The following is a 22,196-nucleotide window of genomic DNA, read 5'->3' as shown; positions in this document are numbered from 1 at the left end:
AAGACATGTTTGAAGAATGTTTAATGAATGGCTTACTTGGACACTTATAGCATTGCCTTCAGAGGAATACTAAGTTGAAAATATGTAAGTATTTTTTAATTAATTTAATTAATTTAAATATGTATTAATTAATTTAATACATATTTACTGGCCCCCCACTATGGCCAAGTACTGGTTTATGCTGGTTCAAAAACTCCACATCTTTAATACTTAGGAAAAAAAGTCAAATCTCTTCTAATTTACATACTATGGATATGGCAAGATTTAATCTCAGAATAATCATGCCACATTATCTGCAGTCTGCTAATCTAAAACACTAGCGTAATTACTAGAATATATACTATTCAATGCACTTTCCATCAAAATTTCAAGAGCTATTCTTCTTACTGTTAATGAGGATTGGTCATTTATGGTTAAATAATAGTTTCTTTCCAGACCTGACTTTTCAAGCAAAAGATAATAATGACTAAAGAAAAACAATAGTTTTATTAAACTCGATAGGAACATCCAGACATTTGGGCCTATATATCAATATATGGTTATAAAAACAGCAAGAAAACATTTTCCCTCAGTTTTACAGATGTTTTACTAAACTGCATTTTCATCACAGTGTCGTAACTCATTTGTATTTTTACTAAAAGTATTTATAAAAACATGATCAAATGACCTAGAAAAACAACAAATCACTTCAATAGCCCACAGTTTAAATGGAAAGACTGAAAGCACTATCCCCATTTAAATGTAATCAGAATAGGGGTGCCTGGGTGGCTCAGTCAGTTAGGCGTACAACTTCGGCTCAGGTCATGACCTCACAGTTCATGGGTTCGAGCCCCGCATCGGGCTCTGTGCTGACAGCTTAGAGCCTGGAGCCTGCTTCAAATTCTGTGTCTCCCTCTCTCTCTGCTCCTCCCCACCCCCGCTCATGCTCTGTCTCTCTCTCTCCTTCAAAAATAAATAAAACCATTAAAAAAAATTTTTTTAAACAAATAAATGTAATCAGAATAAAAGCTTTTAGGAGATGAAAACATTACATATATTTAGGGAAGAAAGACCTATGAGAGGACAGAGCTCTAAGATCAGAGAATAAACATACATCTAGTCTACTAAAATCTCTGTGCTTTATATTGCTTCCTAAAGTTTCATGGTCCTGTGTCTGTGGGCTAAGGTAACATAGGGACTCATTCATTCGTTTGTTCATTCACATTCAATTATTTATTGAATAATAGGCTCTATTCTAGACCTCGAAGATACAAGAAGCTTTCATTGTAGAGGGAGGCCATGGACAGTAAATATGTAAACAAATATATATAAAAAAGGTACTTTTAATAGTGAAAAGTGCCATGAAAACAACATAACAAGATAATATAAAAGAGGGTAACTGGAGAGTTGGGCTGTAGTTAATTTAGGTGGGATGGTCTGGAAAAACCCAGGAGCCAGATCATACAGAGTCTTATAGGTTGGTGGTGAAGATTTCAGTTTAATTCTCACTGTGATGAGACGGCATTGAGCAATTTTAGTCAGAAGAGAAATACATATATCTAATTTATATTTCAAAAGATCATTCTGAAAATTTAGTGTAATCCCAGGAATCTCCCAAGGGAGATGAGAAAATCCAGATTTATGTTCTAAAGCCTCAAGCCACCAATGGAAGACTTCTATTTATATAAAAATTGAAATGTGTGCAGTTATATAAATACTGGCTGTGGTTCAATTTCCAGTATAGGATGTTGAGAATTTCCACCTTTGTCCATGAAAACTGGACAACTTCCTAGCACCTCCCAATACTGGGGCACAGGTAGAACTAGGATTACAGGACTCTACTATTCCTACCTCCATTTACTGAAGGCTATCCCTTTTGAAAAATATCATATGCATTATAGGTCTATGAGTTACCAACTCATTAAAAACACTGTAATTCTTTTCTGTGAGGACAGACAGGATTTCGTTCTAATCTACTGCAGGAAACATCCTGCAGACATACAACAGTGGCACAGTTCCAAAAAAGGCTGCTGATCAAGCAAAAGCAGGCATTGCTGTCCTGGTATTGGTAATGGACCTTGCTTGAACCCATTTGTCTCTAGAAAATGAGAACAATCTAATCTAGGGAAAAAAGAAAAGACAAATATTAATAAGCACTATATATTACATACCAAGCACTATATCTCATTTAATCCTTCAACAACTTTAGGAAACTCAGGGAAGATACACAATGACCCTAAAGTCATGTAGCAAGTTAGGACTGGATACTGGACTACCTATAATGACACCGACGTCCATGATCTTTTTACTGTACTATATTACCCACACAAACATCTACCCAAGTACACAATACAAGCTAATGTGAATGTGAAAAAAGAATTTGTTTTGTAGATTGTTATAATATAAAAAAAATTTTAAGGTGCAGTTTTTTAAAAAGCAAAATTTCTAAATCCTTTTTAGCCTCAATTTTCTTAAATTCCCTTTAGCCTTCCTATAGCTTCATATCCCATGATACTAATACCATTGTAGGTGGTAATTTGACACAGTCAATTTGATACGTGGTACAAGAGGGGAAAGCAAAAAATATTGTGTGATGATAATAAAGGATATGGATAAAACCCAGTATCTGTCAGGAGAAACTTTCTTCCTTCATTTTAGTATTAGAAAACCTTGCTTTACCAAACAAAACAGTTGAGCCAAAAAGAAATGTATCCTTATTTCCAATGTGAGATTTCCAGCAGTAAGCCACCACTGCTGACCTAGTAGCTATAGGAAAGATGAACCAGTGAGAAACAGAGCCTTGCTTACCACAACCGAAGAGAGAGGAAAATACTATAAGGGGAGTGAGCCTGATCATTGCTGTCACTACTACAACATGCTTTATTTCAATGACATTTTTTTTAGTATAGTTGACACACAATGTTACTTAAGTTTCAAGAATACAACACGGTGATTCAACCACTCTATATGTTATGCTATGCTCACCTCAAGTGTAGCTACCATCTGTCACCATGCAACACTATTACAATACCATTGACTATATTCCCTATGCTGTACCTTTTATTCCTGTGGCTTATTCTTTCTACAACTGGAAGCCTATATCTCCCACTCTCTTTCACCCATTTTGCCCACACCCACACCCTCCCCCTCTGTCAGTCATTAGTTCTCTGTATTTATGGGTCTGTTTCTGCCTTTTGTTTGTTTATTCATTTGTTTTGCTTTTTAGATTTCACATATAAGTGAAATCATATGATATCTGTCTCTGACTACCATTCATCAACTTTAGTAGCTTGCTCAAGGGAAAGCCAAACAGAACTCTAAAACAAGTTTGGCTACTTCTATTTGGCTTTCCCTTGAGCAAGCTACTAAAGTTGGTCAGTGGTAGTCAGGCCATATTATAACAGGAGATATTCATCCATCACATCCATCATAATAAAGGATGGAAAATTATAGGTTAAGACAGTAGAGACCAGCAGTTGATGCTACTACTTCCTTCTTGCCTACTAACCTCTAAATAAACTACATCTTTAAAAGCCTGTGTGTTTTGGGGCGCCTGGGTGGCGCAGTCGGTTGAGCGTCCGACTTCAGCCAGGTCACGATCTCACGGTCTGTGAGTTCGAGCCCCGCGTCGGGCTCTGGGCTGACGGCTCGGAGCCCGGAGCCTGTTTCCGATTCTGTGTCTCCCTCTCTCTCTGCCCCTCCCCCGTTCATGCTCTGTCTCTCTCTGTCCCCAAAATAAATAAAAAACGTTGAAAAAAAAATTTTAAAAAGCCTGTGTGTTTTGAATGTTTAATCTGATCACTCATGAGGGCTGATTAAGGACTGCCTTTATTCCTATAGCTAAACTCAGAGGTCATCTTAAACAACATAAAAGAGATAAAAGTAGAGCAGTTCTGGTTGAAGGGGCAGCCCTTCCTATATAGTTTTCCCCTCAGATCCCAATCCCATGCCATGTGTTTCCTAACATACTACCAAGAACTTTAGGGTTCTATGGGATAAAATTTGAAAATCAAGGATTTAAACAGTGGAGGAGACGAGTATGCACTAGCTCAAGAATACATGCCAACAGGAAACTTTTAAACTCTTTAGTGACTGTGGTGGAATCGACACTGAAGTACTTATCAAAACCATGTGATTTATATTCAGCATAAGCACTTATTTACCAGGTGACTCCAGGAAGACATTTAACTTAACTGATCTTGTTTTTACTCATCTGCAATATATGAATACACCTGCTCTCTCAAAGACTGATTCTAAAAATCAAAGTGCATAGTAAATGTGGAAGAAGCCTAGAAAAAACATGGCATTACTATTACTCCTGAGGACAAAATCTATTTGGAGAAAGGAAGAAAGAAATAGCTACCCAATAGACATCAGATAGTAAAAACTGTCACTAAACCTACAAGGAACTAAGATTTCTTCTAGGAAAAAATCAGACATGTGCTTTCTGTAAATTACTTTCCCTTGCTGTAGAATGAGATCCCATAATCACACTCTTCTTTTGACTTTTTTCTCACTACACAGAATCACGTGATTTTTTAATGACTGTCAGAAGTTGCATTTTGAGTCAAACTAGTGTTCTCTCTCCATTTAAATTTCTGTTGAAATCATTTCTAAGGAGAGTGGATTGACAGTTTTTTAAAATGATGTCTAAAACATCTAAAATTTTCCAAAATTACACCAATATAATTATCCCTAGGATTGGCACACTTAGAAAGATTCTTAGCCTCTACTAGCACTATTTATTCAGCAGATATTTTAAGTTCATCATAAAGGAAGAGATCTTATCAGTAGGATACGTATATTTTTCAGAGTGTTTTCAATAGTGATAACAGAATGTCACCAACTGCTCTATCTATACATCCCCTTTACCCAGGATAATAAACTCTTTAGCTTGGCATATAAAATCCATTTTTTATAGAGTGAAAAATTACAAAATGACAGGCATTTGGAGATTTGTTCTACTTAGTAAGAGAACCAGATGATTATAACCAAGAAGAACCAAAATTATAGGTCAGGGAGACAAATAAATGGTTAAGAATTTATCAGTAATTTCCATGCATCCATTTTCATGGAATTGCCACTATCACTATGCCGTACCCAAGATTCTGGCCAAGATGCAGGGCTGAGAGGTTCCCTCAGAACTCCCAGGCATTTTTCCTACTGAGAAAGCCCTTCCCCATACTGTACACTACAGAATCTCACAGTGATTATCTGTGACCAAAAAAGGGTCCTTCTTGGGGCACCTGGGTGGCTTAGTCGGTTAAGCGTCTGACTTCAGCTCAGGTCATGATCTCACAGTTTGTGGGTTAGAGCCCCACATTGGGCTCTGTGCTGACAGCTCATAGCCTGGAGCCTGCTTTGGATTCTATGTCTCCCTCTCTCTGCTGCTTCCCCACGCATGCTCTTTCTCTCTCTCAAAAATGAATAAACACTAAAAAAACAAAGGGTCCTTTTTATCATTTAAGGTACTAGTTTATATCTTAATAACTATCTTAGCAGTTTATATAAACTGCCACAAATTGTGTAGATACACCATTGCCTCATAAGTCAATGAAATCCATACCTATCCAAATTATTCTTTAAAAGATAAAAAAGAAACTACCTTTTACATACTGAATATTTGTGTTTCCCCACGCACCCAAATTTATATACTGAGGCCTAACTCCACAATGTGGCTATATTTGGAGATGGGGCTTATAAGGAATTGAGGTTAAATTAGATAATAAGATGGGGCCCTGCCCTGAGGTGCTAAAATAGAAGAAACCAGAGAGCTCTCTCTGTCTCTCTCCCTCTACCTTCTTTCCACCTCCCCTTGCCCCCATGCACTAAGGGAAGGCCATTAAGCACACACAGAGAATAAGCTGTCTGCAACCCAAGGTAAGAGCTCTCATAAGACAAACCTTGCTGGTACTCTGATCTTGCCAAATTCTGAGAAAATAAGTTTCTGTTGTTTAAGCCACTCAGTAGTGATATTTTATTTTAGCAGTCTGGGAAGACTAACATGCTATCTCTATTACTAAATGTTCCCTACTATCTCTCATTTTCAGAAGATGTACTTCATTGAATTCCACAACATGAGAAACATTTCAATGAATATATGGAGAAAACAGATTCATTAGAAGTGTTCTGTATGAAGTATTATTTGCAGTCAAGCTGCCTTGTAAAAATTATGCTTACCCTTGAAGAGTAATACACTTTTGGGAGCTTTCAGCCCAGCAGCCACTCAGCATTGCAGCAAAATAACTGGATCTGGCACTTAAAATGGCTCTAAAGGAAAGGGAGAAAAACACAGGTAGACATTTATGTACTATGCAAAATGTAATTTTTAATTAAATTCTTCATCTTTACCTCTTAAAACATGATAAGCTATTTGCCTTGATTGTATTCACTGGAAGAATTATAACCATCATAAAAATTACAAACCTATATTTATACTTAAATATTTTGATTAATTAGAACATTAATTCCAATGTCCTTTTTATCTTTTTTTTATTTTTTCCCTTGAAAACTCTTTAACTTTATAATAACAGTTGAAACTATTTCCATGAATAAGAGAGTAATAAATAATTTACAAATGGATAAAGAAAAGATGTTATTTAACATTTTGAGGGAATATCAATTAAAAAGGCACTAGAACTATAAAGGTCCTGAATTCAAGTTCAGAACTCACCCTATTATGCTAAAGAACAGCTATATCTTAGCTATGAGAAATAACAGGGAAGATATTTTCTTCTGAATTTCAATTCTATCTTTTCACAGAAAATGTCAATGTATTATTCATTTTTTAATTTGACAAATATCTATTGACTAGATATTTTTGTGCTATTTTGTGCTAGGCAGTATACTAAGTGCTAGGAATACAGCAGTAAATGAGATACAGAGAACAATATTATATTCTAGTGGAGAATGAGATGGAAGAGTGGAAGGGACAAGAAGAAAAATATACTTCTGGCAATGACTTATTAGGGTGTCTCAGAGCAACACTCCTGAAAATAGCTAAGAAAAAAGGGAGACACATATAGATATAGACATGCACATAGATTTTTTTTTTTAAGACAGCAGGAATGATTTGAAGGCCTCAGAAAGATACCATGGTCACAGATTTTGAGATAAGTTATAAGAAAGAAGACAAAAGAGCTGACTCAAGTATTTTAGGAAACTTTTTCCATTGAGGTGATTGCCAAATGAAAGCCAAAAAAAAAAATGATTGAGAGGTAAGAAGCTGAGTATAGCTTTCGGCAATCTTTATAAGCTTGGAGGCATACAAACTGAAATTCGGGTCAATCAAAGAGGGGAGGCTTTGGTGGAGATCTCAAAATTTCAGTTGGATTCTGAAGGGCTATACCCTAAATGAAGAATGAACAGGAAACAGAAAAGCCCTTTTTAGCACTGAAGTCCCACTTTGAATCTGCTCAATCCCTAACTGGATTAAAGTGATCTGCATCTAGTCTAACATCTGGACAGAAGCAGAAGGAAATTCAGTCTTCGTTAAAATAACATCACCCAGAGTGTCAAATTATTTCTATAAATATTCGATAAAATTTCTAGCAATCATCCAAAGATAATCAGGTGTAATAGTGAACAACTAGAAAATGAAGGAAAGAACTTCATTTACACTAATATCAAAAGAGGTCAAATAAATAGGAAAAAAATGTAACAAAAGAGTGCAAAACCTCCACATTAAAAGCTATAAAACATTGCTGAAATAAATTTTAAAAGACCTAGAGAGGGCTAAACTTTGCTCATAATTTGAAGATCCAAAATTGTTAACACATTCATTTTGCCTAAATTAATTTCTCATTTCAACACAATCTCAATCAAGTTTTTTAAGTGGCAACTGATAAGTTGATTTAAAAGGTATATGGAAAAACAAAGGAACTACAATAGCCAAATAAGCATCAGAAAGGAGAAAAAAAGTTGGAAGACATGATTTTCAGACTTACTATAAAGTGACAGTAATCAAGATAATATGGTATTTATGTAGGGACAGACACACAGATTATGGAAGAGAGCTGAAAATCCAAAAACCGACCACACATATATGACCAACTGCTTTTCAACAAAGTTGTTAAGGTAATTTGATGGGGGTAAAGACAGTGTTATCAACAAAAGGTACTGGAAGTGGAGATTTGAAGGGAAAGAAATGAACCTTGACAGTTAACCTCATACCATACACAAAAACCTACTCAAAATGAACCAAAACCTAAATATAAAAGCTAATGCTATAAAATCTCTAGAAGAAAAAAGATGAAAATCTTTGCAACTCTGGGGTAGGCAAAGATTTCTTAGGGCAACAAAAAGCATGAACCAGTTTGTTAAAAAAACATAAAAATTTTAGGGGCGCCTGGGTGACTCAGTCGGTTGAGTGTCCGACTTCAGCTCAGGTCATGATTTCACAGTTCATGGGTTCAAGCCCCGTGTCAAGCTCTGTGCTGACTGCTTACTCAGAGCCTGGAGGCTGCTTCAGATTCTGTGTCTCCTCTCTCTGGCCCTCCCTGCTCGTGCTCTGTCTCACTCTGTCTCTCAAAAATAAATAAATGTAAAATTTAAAAAAAAGTTTTTTTAACATAAAAAATTTAAATTTAACAAAATTAAAAACTTTAGTCCTTTAAAAATCATTTGTAGGAAAATGGAAATATAAGCAAAATATTCAGAGAAAATACCTGTAAAAATATATCTACCAAATAACTTGAATCCAGAGTGTGTAGAGAACTATCACAACTAAATACAAGCACATAAATAATCCAGGTAAAAAATGGGCATACACAAAAAATTTATCAGATAATATATTGACAGAAACTATCTTCCTTCAAAAAACAAGTTTATGCTCAGTTGTATAGCAAGATAGCACATCAAGTTTTGAGCATTAGATTAGGACTGAAAAAGCTATGGTCAGAACAGGACATGATTCCTGTTAAGGGGGGAAAAGATACATATCTGTTTCTCAATAGTTTACTTATATTAAAATTTGTGCCAAATCAGTTCCTTTAAGAATGCTTTAAAGGGGCGCCTGGGTGGCTCAGTCGGCTGAGCGTCCAACTTTGGCTCAGGTCATGATCTCGCAGTTCGTGGGTTCGAGCCCTGCATCAGGCTCTGTGCTGATGGCTCAGAGCCTGTAGCCTGCTTCGGGTTCTGTGTCTCCCTCTCTCCCTGCCCCTTCCCCACTCATGCTCTGTCTCTCTCTGTCTCTCAAAAATGAATAAATGTTAAAAAAAAAATTTTTTTTTTAAATGGGCAAAAGATGACCAGAAAAATCACAAGATATGCAAATGGCCAATAAGCTTACGAAATGATAATCAACATTACTATGTAGATTAGGGGAATGCAAATAAAAACCACAGTGTGATACCACTACACATCTACTAGAGTGGCAAAAATTAAAAAGATTGACAAATGTCAACTGGTGGTGAAGATGCGGAACAACTAGAACACTTCCTAGCATGCAGTAAAATGGCACCACCTCTTTGAAGAAATGTTTGTTAATTTCACAAAAAGCTAACACTCACTTACCATAAACCTAGAAATTATCCCTAGGAATTTACCCAAGAGAAATGAAAATATATATTTACACAAAGACTTGCACAGAAAATCCACCTTTCTTAGTAAAAGCTAAATGAGAGAAACCAATATATCTAAAAACAGGAGAAAGAACTAATGTGGCATATCCAAAAATACTGCAAAACTTTTTACCAGTAAAAACTGAATAAAATACTGATATGTATAATATTCAAAGATAAAGCTCAAAAACATTATACCAAACAAATGAAACCAGACATAGTATGTCTAAGTTCATTTACATGAAATTCTAAGACAGGTAAAATAACCTATGATTAAAAACACACAAAAATAGGAAAAGAACCCAATTTAAAAATGAGCAAAAGATATGAACACACATGCACCAAAGAAGATATACATATGGCAAATAAGCATATGAAACTTAATTTGTGGAGCTAGGGAGAGGGGAGGTAAACGGACATGGGAGAACTTTCAGGTGATGAAAATTCTCTATGTTGATTGCAGAAGTTCCACAGTTTATACATTAGTAACAACCCATCAGGACTTCCAGGTAGATGGCAATGTGCTAGGCTTCAATGTCCACCTCATCCCATGGGTACAGCTAGGTAATACCCACGTCAGTATAATATCTCAGAAATGATACAAAGACTGGCAGAACAGTCTCTCCACAGCTAAAAGTAGAGAAGAGGCCACGTTGAAAGGGTAGGAATAGCAGAGATGCCGTCAGGAGCCAAACAGATTAGTGGGATTGTGTGTGGTGGGAGGGGCACCACCAGTGCAGAGAGGGGCAGACCCCCTAACCAGACACCCAGGTAAGGAGGAACCTGCACAGGGAAGCCAATCCCCACAAAATTTGGCTTTAAATATCAGAAGGGCCTAATCATCAGTGGGGCTTAACACCTGGAACTCTAAAAATTAGCCTCAGCTCTGCAAGAGCCAGGAACACAGAATCCCTGCCCTTAAGAGAAAGCACAACAAACAGCCCTGCTGAGATATAGCATAGAAGCACCAGTTTCAAAGACACCTGGTGTATACAGGTGGAGATTTATTTACTAAGCTCAGAGTATATGCTGGAGGGGCAGTGATAATTGGGAGACTTCTCCAAGAACAAAAGAGCCAGTAGGCGCCATTATCCTTCCCCACCCCCTAGCATACATACATGGACACCTGTGAGAACCAGTGAAACATGTACACTCTCCACCTAGCTTTTAATAGCATGTCTCACCCCCCAAATTCTCCTGGGGACCCATCTCCTTCATCCCAGCCTGCATAGGTGTTTTCCTGGGCAGCTGCAGGTCCCCTCCTGCAGTACAGTAGCTCAGACCTTCCTGACAAAGAGCATCCCACCTCCATGTTCTCCTGCGAACATGCCCTCTCCAATACACCCTTGACAGGAGATTATCCAAAGCAGTGCCACAGGCATGGCAATGTGCAAGCACCCCTATAAGGGGCCAGCACCACTCCAAAACGCCTCCTGCCGTCAGTGAGAGAGGAAAATAACTACACATACTGGTCTAACTCCAGCCCCACAAGTGGGCTAGGGGCAGATACTGGGTCTGAGAGTGTGACCTAATCACCAAATAAAAGCTTCTCAGGGGACAACAGAGGGAAAGGGCCCTACAGTTCCATGCTACTGCATCTCTGGCAAATGCCTGGTCTGACTCAGTTAAGCCCAAGGTGGCCCCAAAGTGGCCCCAGACTGGCCCACTAAGAGCACAGGGAGCAACGCTTACCCACGACAGGTAAAGAGAGCCAAATGGACTGAGGCAAAAGTGGCTCAGCAACAACAGTAGGTCACATGTACACATATAGGAGACACCACTGAAGTACGAGGTTCTGGTGAATAGGGCACCGCAAAGCAGAGCACTATAGAATCTCTTCTTCATAAGGCCACTACTTTCAAGACCATGAGATGTAGATGACTTTCCTACTACACATACACAGAGTTAGAAAAAATGAAGAGAAAGAGGAGTATGTCCCGAATGAAAGAACAAGACAAAATTACAAGAGATGTAAATAAAATGGAGAATTTTAAGTAATGGTCATAAAGATACTTACTGGACTTGAGAAAAGAGTGGAGGACCTCTCAACAAAGAGATAGGAAACATAAAAGAACCAATCACAGATGAAGAACACAATAACTAAAAGTAAAAATACATTAAAGAGAATAAATTGTAGACTAGAAGAAGCAGAAAGGATTGAGACCTGGAGGATAGGGTAATGGAAAGCAATCAACCTGAACAGGGGAGAGAAAAAAGAATTAAAAATAGACTTAGGGAACTCAGCAACACCATCAAGCACAATAACATTCACATAACAGGGACACAGGAAGAAGAGAGAGAAAAGGGGAGAGAAAAGAGAGAGAAAATTTATTTGAACAAATAATAGCTGAAAACTTCCCAAACCTGGGGAAGCAAACAGAAATCCAGATCCAGGAGACAGAGTGCCACCAACAAAATCAACCCAAAGAAGTCCATACCAAGACACATAGCAATTAAAATGGAAAAAAGTAATGATAAAGAGAAAAATTTTTAAAGCAGCAAAAAAAAAAAAAAGAAAAGAAAAGAAAAGAAAAGAAAAGAAAAGAAAAGAAAAGAAAAGTTACATACAAAGGAAATCCCATAAAGCTATCAGCAAATTTTTCAGCAGAAATTTTCCAGGACAGAAAGGAGTAGCATGACATATTCAAACTGCTGAAAGAAAAAACCCTGCAGCCAAGAACTCTATCCAGCAAGGCTATCATTCAGAATTGAAGGAGAGATAAAGAGGTTGCCAGACAAACAAAAGTTAAAGGAATTCATCACCACTAAACTAGCCATACAAGAAATGTTAAAAGGAATTTTTGAAATGAAAGGAAAGACCATAAGTATGACTAAGAAAAGCAGGAAGCAGAAAAGCAGTGAAATAAACTACATATATAAATATTGGTCAAGGGATTCACAAAATAAAAGGATGTAAAGTATGACACTTATATACCTAAAACGCGGGGGGAAGGGTGGCAGGGAGAGGTATAAAGAATGCGTTCGAACTTAAAGCGATCATCAACTTAATACAGACTGCTATATGCAAAAGATGTTACATATAAACTTAACGACAACCGTAAATCAAAACCAGTAACAGATATGCAAAAAAATAAAGAGAAAGGAATCCAATTATATCACTAAAGATAGCCAGCAAACCATGAGAGAAGAGAGTAAGAAAGGAACAGAGAAGAAATACAAAAACAACCGTAACAAGTAACAAAATAGCAGTAAGTCCATACATATCAATAATTACTTTAATGTAAATGGACTAAGTGTTCCAATAAAAAGACATAGGGTGATGGAATGGATAAAAAAGCAAGACCCATCTATATGCTGCCTACAAGAGACTCATTTCATACTAAAGACACATGCAGAATGAAAGTGAAGAAACATCATGCAAATGGAAGTGAAAAGAAAGCCAAGGGAGCAATATTTATATTGGACAAAATAAACTTTAAAACAAAGACTATAACAAGAGACAGAGAAGGACACTATATAATCATAAAGGGAACAATCCAACAAGAAGATGTAGCAACTGTACATGTTAATGCACCCAATACTGAGGCACCCAAATACAAAAAGCAGTTAATAACAAACATAATGGAAGTAATTGACAGTAATACAACAATACTAGGGGATTTTAACACCGATTTACATCAGTAGATAGATCATCCAAACAGAAAATCGTTTAAGTAAACAGTGGCTTTAAATGACACATTGGAGGAGATGGATCTAACAAATATATTTAGAATATTCCATCATAAAGTATCAGAACACACATTCTTTTCAAGTGCACATGGAGTATTCATGTATGGATCAGCATTAATATACAGATCACATTAGGTCACAAAACAAGTGTCAACAAATTCAAAAAGATGGAAATTAAGCCATAGAGCTTTTCTGACCACAACGCTATGATATCAGAAATCAACCACAAGAAAAAATCTGGAAAGAACACAAATATATGAAAGTTAAATAAAATGCTACTTCCAATGAAGGAGTCAACCAAGAAATCAAAGAGGAAATAAAAAAATACATGGAGACAAATGAAAGTAACACAACAGTCCAAAATCTTTGGGATGCAACAAAAACCATTTTAAGAATAAAGTTTATAGTAATATAAGCCTACCTCAAGAAGAAAAATCTCAAATTAACAACCTAACCTTACTCCTTAAGGAGCTAGGAAGAAAAAAACCCTCAAAACCAGTAGCAGGAAAGAAATAATAAAAATTAGAACAGAAATAAACAAAACAGAAACTAAGAACAATAGAACAGATTAATGAAACCAGAAGGTGAATCTTTGAAAAGATTAACAAAATTGGTAAATATTCAACCACTCAAAAAAAAAAAAGAAAAAAAAAAGGTGGAGAGAGAGCACTCAAATAACATCAGAAATGAAAGAGGAGAAATAGTAACAGATACCACAGAAATACCAAGGATTATAAGAAAATATTTTGAAAAATTATATGCCAACAAATTGCACAATCTATAAGAAATCCATAAATTCCTAGAAATGTATAAATACCCAAAACTGAATCAGATGAAATAGAAAATTTGAACAGGCCAATTACCAGCAATGAAATTAAATCATTAATCAAAAATCTACCAACAAATAGAAATCCAGGACCAGATGATCCTGACTGAAGTCCAAAAAACATTCAAAGAAGAAGAGTTAATACCTTTTCTTCTCAAACTATTCCAAAACATAAAAGAGGAAGAGCAGCTTCCAAATTCTTTGTATGAGGCCAGTACTGCCCTTACTCCAAAAGCAGTTAAAAAGCCCACAAAAAAAGAAAACTACAGGTCCATACCTCTGATGAATTTAGATGCAAAATCACCAACAAAATATTAGCAAACCAGATCCAACATGTATTTTTAAAAAAATCATTCACAATCAAGTGGGATTCATTACTGACATGCAAATATAAGTGTGGTTCAATATTCACAAATCAATCAACATAAAACATCAACACAAGAAAGGTTAAAAACCATACCATCATTCCAAGAGATGCAGAAAAAGCATTTGACAAAGTAAAACATTCATTCATGATAAAAAAAAAAACAACCCTCAACAAAGTAGGTTTAAAGGGAACATACCTCAAAATAATAAGAGGTATTATTATTTACATAAAAATGTAAAAAACACACAGCTATCATCAAATTCAATGGTGAAAAACTGAGAGTTTTCCCCTAAGATCAGGAATAAGACAAGAATGTCCATTCTCGTCACTTTTTATTCAACACAGTATTGAAAGTCAGACACAGCAATCAGACATGAAAAAGAAATAAAAGGTATCCATATCAATGAGGATAAGTAAAACTGCCACTATTTGCAGATGACATGATATATATATATAGCTATATAATGCTATATATATATAGCAAAGCCTAAAGATGCCAAAAAAACCCTACTAGAATTGGTAAATGAATGCAACAGGGACAGAGGACACATAATCAACATACAGAAATCTGTTGCATTTCTATACACTAGAAGTAGCAGAAAGAGAAATTAATTTACAATTGCACCAAAAATAAGAAGATACCCAGAAATAAACCTAACCAAGGAGGTGAGAGACCTGTACTCTATTACAAAACGTGATACAGAAAATGAAGATGACACGGACAAATAGAAAGATGTTCCATGCTCGTGTATTGGAAGAACAAGTATTGTTAAAAGTCTATACTGCCCAAAGCAATCTGCAGATTTAATGTAATCCTTATCAAAATACCAACAGCATTTTTCAGTAAATTCAAATAATCTTAAAATCTGTATGGAACCACAAAATAGCCAAACCAATTTTGAAAAAGAAGAAAACTGGAGGTATCACAATCCAGGGTTTTAAGATATACTATAAAGCTATTGTAATCAAAACAGTAAAGTAATGACACAAAATAGACACATAGATCAATGGAACAGAACAGAGAGCCTGGAAATAAACCATGATTAACATCTCACATGGATTAATTTTCAACAAAGGAAGTAAGAATATACAATGGGAAAAAAGTCCCTTCAACAAATGGTATTGGGGAAATAGGACAGTTACAAGCAAAAGAATGAAACTGGATCACTTTCTCAGACCATATACAAAAATGAACTTAAAATGGATTAAAGACCTAATGTGAGACCTGAAAACATAAAAACCCTAGAAGACAGCACAGGCAATGATTCTGACATTGTCCATAGCTACATTTTTCTAGATATGTCTCCTGACACAAGGTAAACAAAAGCAAAATAAACTATTGGGACTACATCAAGATAAAAAGCTTGAGAAAGCAAAGGAAATAATTGACAAAACTAAAAGACAACCTACAGAATGGGAGAAGATATTTGCAAAAGACATATCCAATAAATAGAATCAAAAATATATAAGGAACTTATACAATTCAACACCAAAAAAGCAAACAATCCAAGTTAAAAATGGGCAGAAGACATAAACAGACATTTCTACAAAGAAGACATACAGACATACATGAAAAGATGCTCAACAGCACTCATCATCAGAGAAATGCAAATCAAAACCACTATGAGATATCACATTATACCTGTCAGAATGGCTAAAGCAAGCAACAACCTCTTTGACCACAGCTGCAGTAACTTATTTGACATGTCTCCAGAGGCAAAGGAAACAAAAGCAAAAATGAACTATTGGGACCTCACCAAAATAAAAATCTTCTGCACAGTGAAGGAAACAATCAGCAAAACTAAAAGGCAGTCTACAGAATGGAAGAAGATATTTGTAAATGACATATCTGATAAATAGTATCCAAAAACTATAAAGAGCTTATCAAATTCAACACCCAAAAAACAAATAATCCATTGAAGAACTGCACAGAAGACATGAACAGACACTTTTCCAAAGACATCCAGATGGCTAACAGACATACAGAAGATGCTCAGCCTCACTTATCATCAAGGAAATACAATAAAACCACAATGAGATACCACCTCACACCTGTCAGAATGGCTAAAATTAACAACTCAGGAAACAACACATGTTCACAAGGATGCAGAGAAAGAGGATCTCTTTTGCACTGCTGGTGGCAATGCAAGCTGGTGCTTGCATTTGGAAATCAGTATGGAGGTTCCTCAAAAAATTAAAAATAGAACTACCCTATGACCCAGCAACTGCACTACTAGGTATATATCCAAAGGATACAGAAGTGCTGTCTCAAAGGGGCACAGGCACCCTGTTTATAGCAGTGCTATTGACAAGAGACAAAGTATGGAAAGAGCCCAAATGTCCATCAACAGATGAATGGATAAAGAAAATGTGGTGTGTATACACACACACACACACACACACACACACACACACAATGGAATATTACTTGGTGATTAAAAATAATGAAATCTTGCCACTTGCAACAACGTGGACAGAACTAGATGGTATTATGCTAAGCGAAATAAGTCAGTCAGAGAAAGACAAATATCATATGACATCACTCCTATGTGGAATTTAAGTTACAAACAGATGAACATAAGGGAAGGGAAGCAAAAATAATATAGAAACAGGGAGGGGGACAAAAGAGACTCTTAAATACAGAGAACTGAGGGTTGCTGGAGGGGTTTTGGATGGGGGAATGGACTAAATGGGCAAGGGGCACTAAAGAGGACACTTGCTGGGATAAGCACTGGGTGTTATATGTAAGTGATAAATCACTAAATTCTATTCCTGAAATCATTATTACACTATATGTTAACTAACTTGGATGTAAATTAAAAATTAAAATAATAAAATAAAATAATATAATAAACTCTTAAGGCTTAAAAAAGAAAAAAGTAAAAAAGAGACAAACCAAATAGTGGACTCTTAAATTATAAAGAACAAACACATGTTACGAGAAGGGAAGTGGGGGGCGGGGGAGGGTGAAATAGGTGAGGGGGATTAAAGTACACTTATCAATTATGAGCACTGAGTAATGTATAGAATTATCAAATCACTGTATTGTACATCTGAAACTAATATAACACCATACGATAACTATAGAAGTAAATTTTTTAATTAAAAAATTTAAAAAACTCATTAAATTGGACTTTAAGCTGTCTGCATTTGATTATATGTGAATTCTAACCTAATAAACTTAACTGTAAAAAAAAAAGAATAAAAATAAAAGCAAGCTACTTAATACAGAAAATTACAGGCCAAGATGACTTCTCTAGTAAAGTCAAATAAACATTTAAGGAAGATATAATATCAATCTTATCCAAATAAATTTAAAAACAAATAAATAGAAAAAAAAAGAAGAAATACTTCCTAACTCATTTTATGAAGTTAACATGATCTTGAGATCTAAACATAACAAGGACACTACAAACAAAGAAAAACTTATAGGGCAACTTCTCTCAGAAATATAGTTGCAAAAATATTCAACAAAATACCAGGTAACTTATCTAGCTATAAACAGATTGAGTAAAACATCACGTTGAAATTATTTTGGGAATGCAAAATTGCTTTAACATTTCAAAATCAAGTAATATACTTCAGCACATTAAAAAAATAAAGGAGAAAACTGTGATCATTAAAAACAGATGCAGAAAAGCATTTGACAAAATTCAACACCAATTTATTATTTTAAAAATTTAGGTAAGTCTCATCAAAATCTCAGAAAGCTATTTTGTAGATATTGACAAAGTGATTCTAAAACTTATATGGAAAGGCAAAGAACCCAAAATAGCCAACACAATGTTGGAAAAGAAGAACAAAGTTGAAGGACTCAGACTACCTGATTTCAAGAGTAACTATACAGCTACAGTACTCAAGACAGCATGTACTGTTGAAAGAAGAGACAGAGACCAGTGGAATAGAACAGAGGCCAAAAACAGACCTACAGAAATATAGTCAACTGAGTTTTGACAAAAGCACCATGGCAATTCAATTGTGATAGTCTTTTCAACAAATAGTGCTGGAACAATTGGATATCCACATGCAAAAAAAGTAAACCTAGATACAGACCTTGTACCTTATACAAAAATTAACTCAAAATCGATCAGAGATATAAATTTAAAATACAAAACCCTAAATTTCTAGAAGAAAACATAAGATTTTGGGTTTGGTGATGAATTTAGATACAACACCAAACTACAACTTATAAAAGAAAAAACTGGTAAGCTGGGTTCTATTAAAATTAAAAATTTTAGCATGGCAACTACAGTCAAGAATATTTTACTATTATTATTATTACTATTATTACTATTTTAATTTGAGAGAGAGAGAGCACAAGTATGGGAGAGGGGCTAGAAGAAGAGAGAGACAGAATCTCAACAGGCTCCATGTTGAGTGCAGAGCCTGACACAGGGCTCAATCCCATGACCTGAGCAGAAATATCCAAGAGATGGATGCTCAACCAACTGAGCCACCCAGGTGCCCCTCAATAAAATTTTATGGTATATTTGAACGTTGCCAGAAAGTAAATCTTAAAACTTCTCATCACAAGGGAAAAAAACTTTTTGCAACTTTGTATGGTGATAGACGGTAATTAGACTTATTGTGGTGACCACTTCACCGTGTATACAAGTATCGAATGATTATGTTGAATACCTGAAACAAATACAATATGTCAATTTTAACTCAAAAAAGAAAATGGAAAACTTTTGCTCTGTAAAAGACACTGTTAAGAGAATAAGAAGGCAAGGCACTATCAGGGAGAAAGTATTTGTAAATCACATATCAGATAAGGGACTTCTGTCCAAAATATAAAAGAATTCTTAAAATTCAACATTAGATAACAAACAACCGACTTAAAAAATGAGCAGAAGATATGAACAAAAAACTCCCAATGATATACAGAGATGGTAAACAATCCTATAAAAAGATTCTCAAGATCGTCTGTCATTAGAGAAATAAAAAGTAAAATGAGGGGTGCGTGGCTGGCTCAGTGAAGCGTGCAACTCTTGAACACAGGGTTTAAGTTCGAGTCTCACGTTGTGTGTAGAGCCTACTTAAAATAACAAATATTTTTTAAAAAAGAGTAAAATGAGTTACTGGTACACACCTATTAGAACAACTGAAATCCAAAACACTGACAACATCAATTGCTGATGAGGATGAAGACCAAAAGGAACTACCAGAAATGCAGGTGCTATAGCCACTTTGAAAGAAAGTTCGGCAGTTTCTTAGCAAGCTAAACATAATCTTACCATATGATCTGACGGTCATACTCATGGGTATTTACCCAGTGGATCAGAAAACTATGACCACACGAAAACATGCACACAAATGTTTACAACAACTTTATTCCTAATCACCAAGTCTAAGGTAATCATAATGCCCCTCAACAGGTGAATCAATAAATTGTGGTACATTTGCAGGCGCCTGGGTAGCTCAGTCAGTTAAGTGTCTGACTTCTGTTCAGGTCACGCTCTCATGGTCTGTGAGTTCGAGCCCCGCATCAGGCTCTGTGCTAACAGGTCAGAGCCTGGAGCCTGCTTCAGATTCTGTGTCTCCCGCTCTCTCTCTCTGTCCCTCCCCACTAGCACGCTCTCTCTCACTCTCTCTCTCACTCAAAACTAAACATTAAAAAAAATTTTTTTTTAAATAAGTAAATTGCGGTACATTCTTTACAACAGAATATTACTCAGTGATAAAATAAGAATTAGCTATCAAGACAAAAACATGGATGGATTTTATTTTTTTAATTTAATTTACTTTTTTAGTTTACATCCAAGTTAGTTAGCATACAGTGCAACAATGATTTCAGGAGTAGATTCCTTAATGGCCCTCACCCATTTAGCCCATCCCCCCTCCCACAACCCATCCAGTAACCATCCATTTGTTCTCCATATTTAAGATTCTCTTATGTTTTGTCCCCCTCCCTGTTTTTATGTGATTTTTCCTTCCCTTCTCTTATGTTCATCTGTTTTGTATTTTAAAGTCCTCAAATGAGTGAAGTCATAGATTTGTCTTTCTCTAATTTTGCTTAGAATACCCTCCAGTTTCATCCACGTAGTTGCAAATGGCAAGATTTCATTCTTTTTGATTCCTGAGTAATGCTCCATTGTATACATATAACACATTTTCTTTATCCATTCATCCATCGATGAACATTTGGGCTCTTCATACTTTGGCTATTGTTGATAGTGCTGCTATAAACATTGGGGTGCATGTGCCTCTTCAAAACAGCACACCTGTATCCCTTGGATATATACCTAGTAGTGCAATTGCTGGGTCGTAGGGTAGTTCTATTTTTAATTTTTTGAGGAACCTCCAGACTGTTTTCCAGAGTGGCTGCACCAGCTTGCATTGCCACCAGCAGTGCAAAAGAGATCCTCTTTCTCCGCATCTTCACCAACATCTGTTGTTGCCTGAGTTGTTAATTTTAGCCATTCTGACAGGTGTGAGGTGGTATCTCATTGTGGTTTTAATTTGTATTTCCCTGATGAAGAGTGATGTTCAATATTTTTCATGTATCTGTTCACCATCTGGATGTCTTCTTTGGAGATGTGTCTATTCATGTCTTCTGCCCATTTCTTCACTGGATTATTTGTTTTTTGGGTGTTGAGTTTGTTAAGTTCTTTATAGATTGTGGATACTAACCCTTTATCTGATACATTGTTTAAAAATATCTTCTCCCATTCCATCGGTTGCCTTTTAGTTTTGCAGATTGTTTCCTTCACTGTGCAAAAGCTTTTTATTTTGATGAGGTCCCAGTAGTTCATTTTTGCTTTTGTTTCCCTTGCCTCTGGAGACGTGTTGAGTGAGTTGTTGTTGCAGTCAAGGTCAAAGAGGTTTTTGCCTGCTTTCTCCTTGAGGATTTTGATGGCTTCCTGTCTTACATTGAGGTCTTTCATCCATTTTGAGTTTATTTTTTGTGTATGGTATAAGAAAGTGGTCCAGATTCATTCTTCTGCATGTTGCTGTCCAGTTTTCCCATCACCACTTGCTGAAGAGACTGTCTTTATTCCATTGAATATTCTTTCCTGCTTTGTCAAAGATTAGTTGGGGGCACCTGGGTGGCTCAGTTGGTTGAGCATCTGACTTTGGCTCAGGTCATGATCTCATAGTTCATGAGTTCGAGCCCTGCATCAGGCTCTGTACTAACAGGTCGGAGCCTGGAGTCTGCTTCAGATTCTGTGTCTCCCTCTCTCTTCCCCTTCCCTACTTGTGCTCTGTCTCTCTTTGTCTCTCAAAAATGAATAAACGTTAAAAAAAATTTTTTTTTAAAGATTAGTTGGCCATACGTTTGTGGGTCCATTTCTGGGCTCTCTATTCTGTTCCACTGATCTGAGTGTCTGTTTTTGTACCAGAGAACATTTCTACAAAATAGTTGCCCAGAACTCAAACTGTCCAAGTCATTAAAACAAGCAAAGTCTATGAAACTGTTACAGCGAAGAGAAGACTAAGGAGACAGGACCACTAAATGTAATATGGCGTCTTGAATGGATCCTAGGGGAAAAAAGGACATTAGGCAAAAACTAAATAATTCTGAATAAACTATGGACTTTAGTTAATAATATCTCAATGTTGGTTCATTAACTATAACAAATATACCATACTAAATGTATACATAAGATGTTGATAATATGGGAATTGAATGTGGGGGCATATGAGAAATCTCTGTACTCTCTACTAAATTTTTTGTAAATTTAAAATTGTTCTAAAAAAAACGAAGTATATTGGGGTGCCTCAGTGACTCAGTCGGTTAAGCATCTGACTTCGGCTCAGGTCAGTTCTCGTG

General features: G+C 36.0%; 1 protein-coding gene across 4 annotated transcripts in view; it reads right to left on the bottom strand.

The window, feature by feature from the left end:
- BTBD8 (BTB domain containing 8) overlaps positions 1–22,196 on the bottom strand; it is a 106,223-nt gene that overhangs the window by 39,670 nt on the left and 44,357 nt on the right. For all 4 annotated transcript variants that reach the window (XM_030328041.1, XM_030328043.1, XM_030328042.1 and 1 more), the window contains one exon: positions 6,160–6,249. In XM_030328041.1, coding sequence (XP_030183901.1) covers positions 6,160–6,249 — 90 coding nt within the window. The remainder of the gene's footprint in view (positions 1–6,159; positions 6,250–22,196) is intronic.

The sequence above is a fragment of the Lynx canadensis genome, chromosome C1 (genome assembly GCF_007474595.2).
Source record: "Lynx canadensis isolate LIC74 chromosome C1, mLynCan4.pri.v2, whole genome shotgun sequence".
NCBI classification, from domain to species: domain Eukaryota; kingdom Metazoa; phylum Chordata; class Mammalia; order Carnivora; family Felidae; genus Lynx; species Lynx canadensis.
This window is presented reverse-complemented; position numbering and strand designations above follow the sequence as displayed.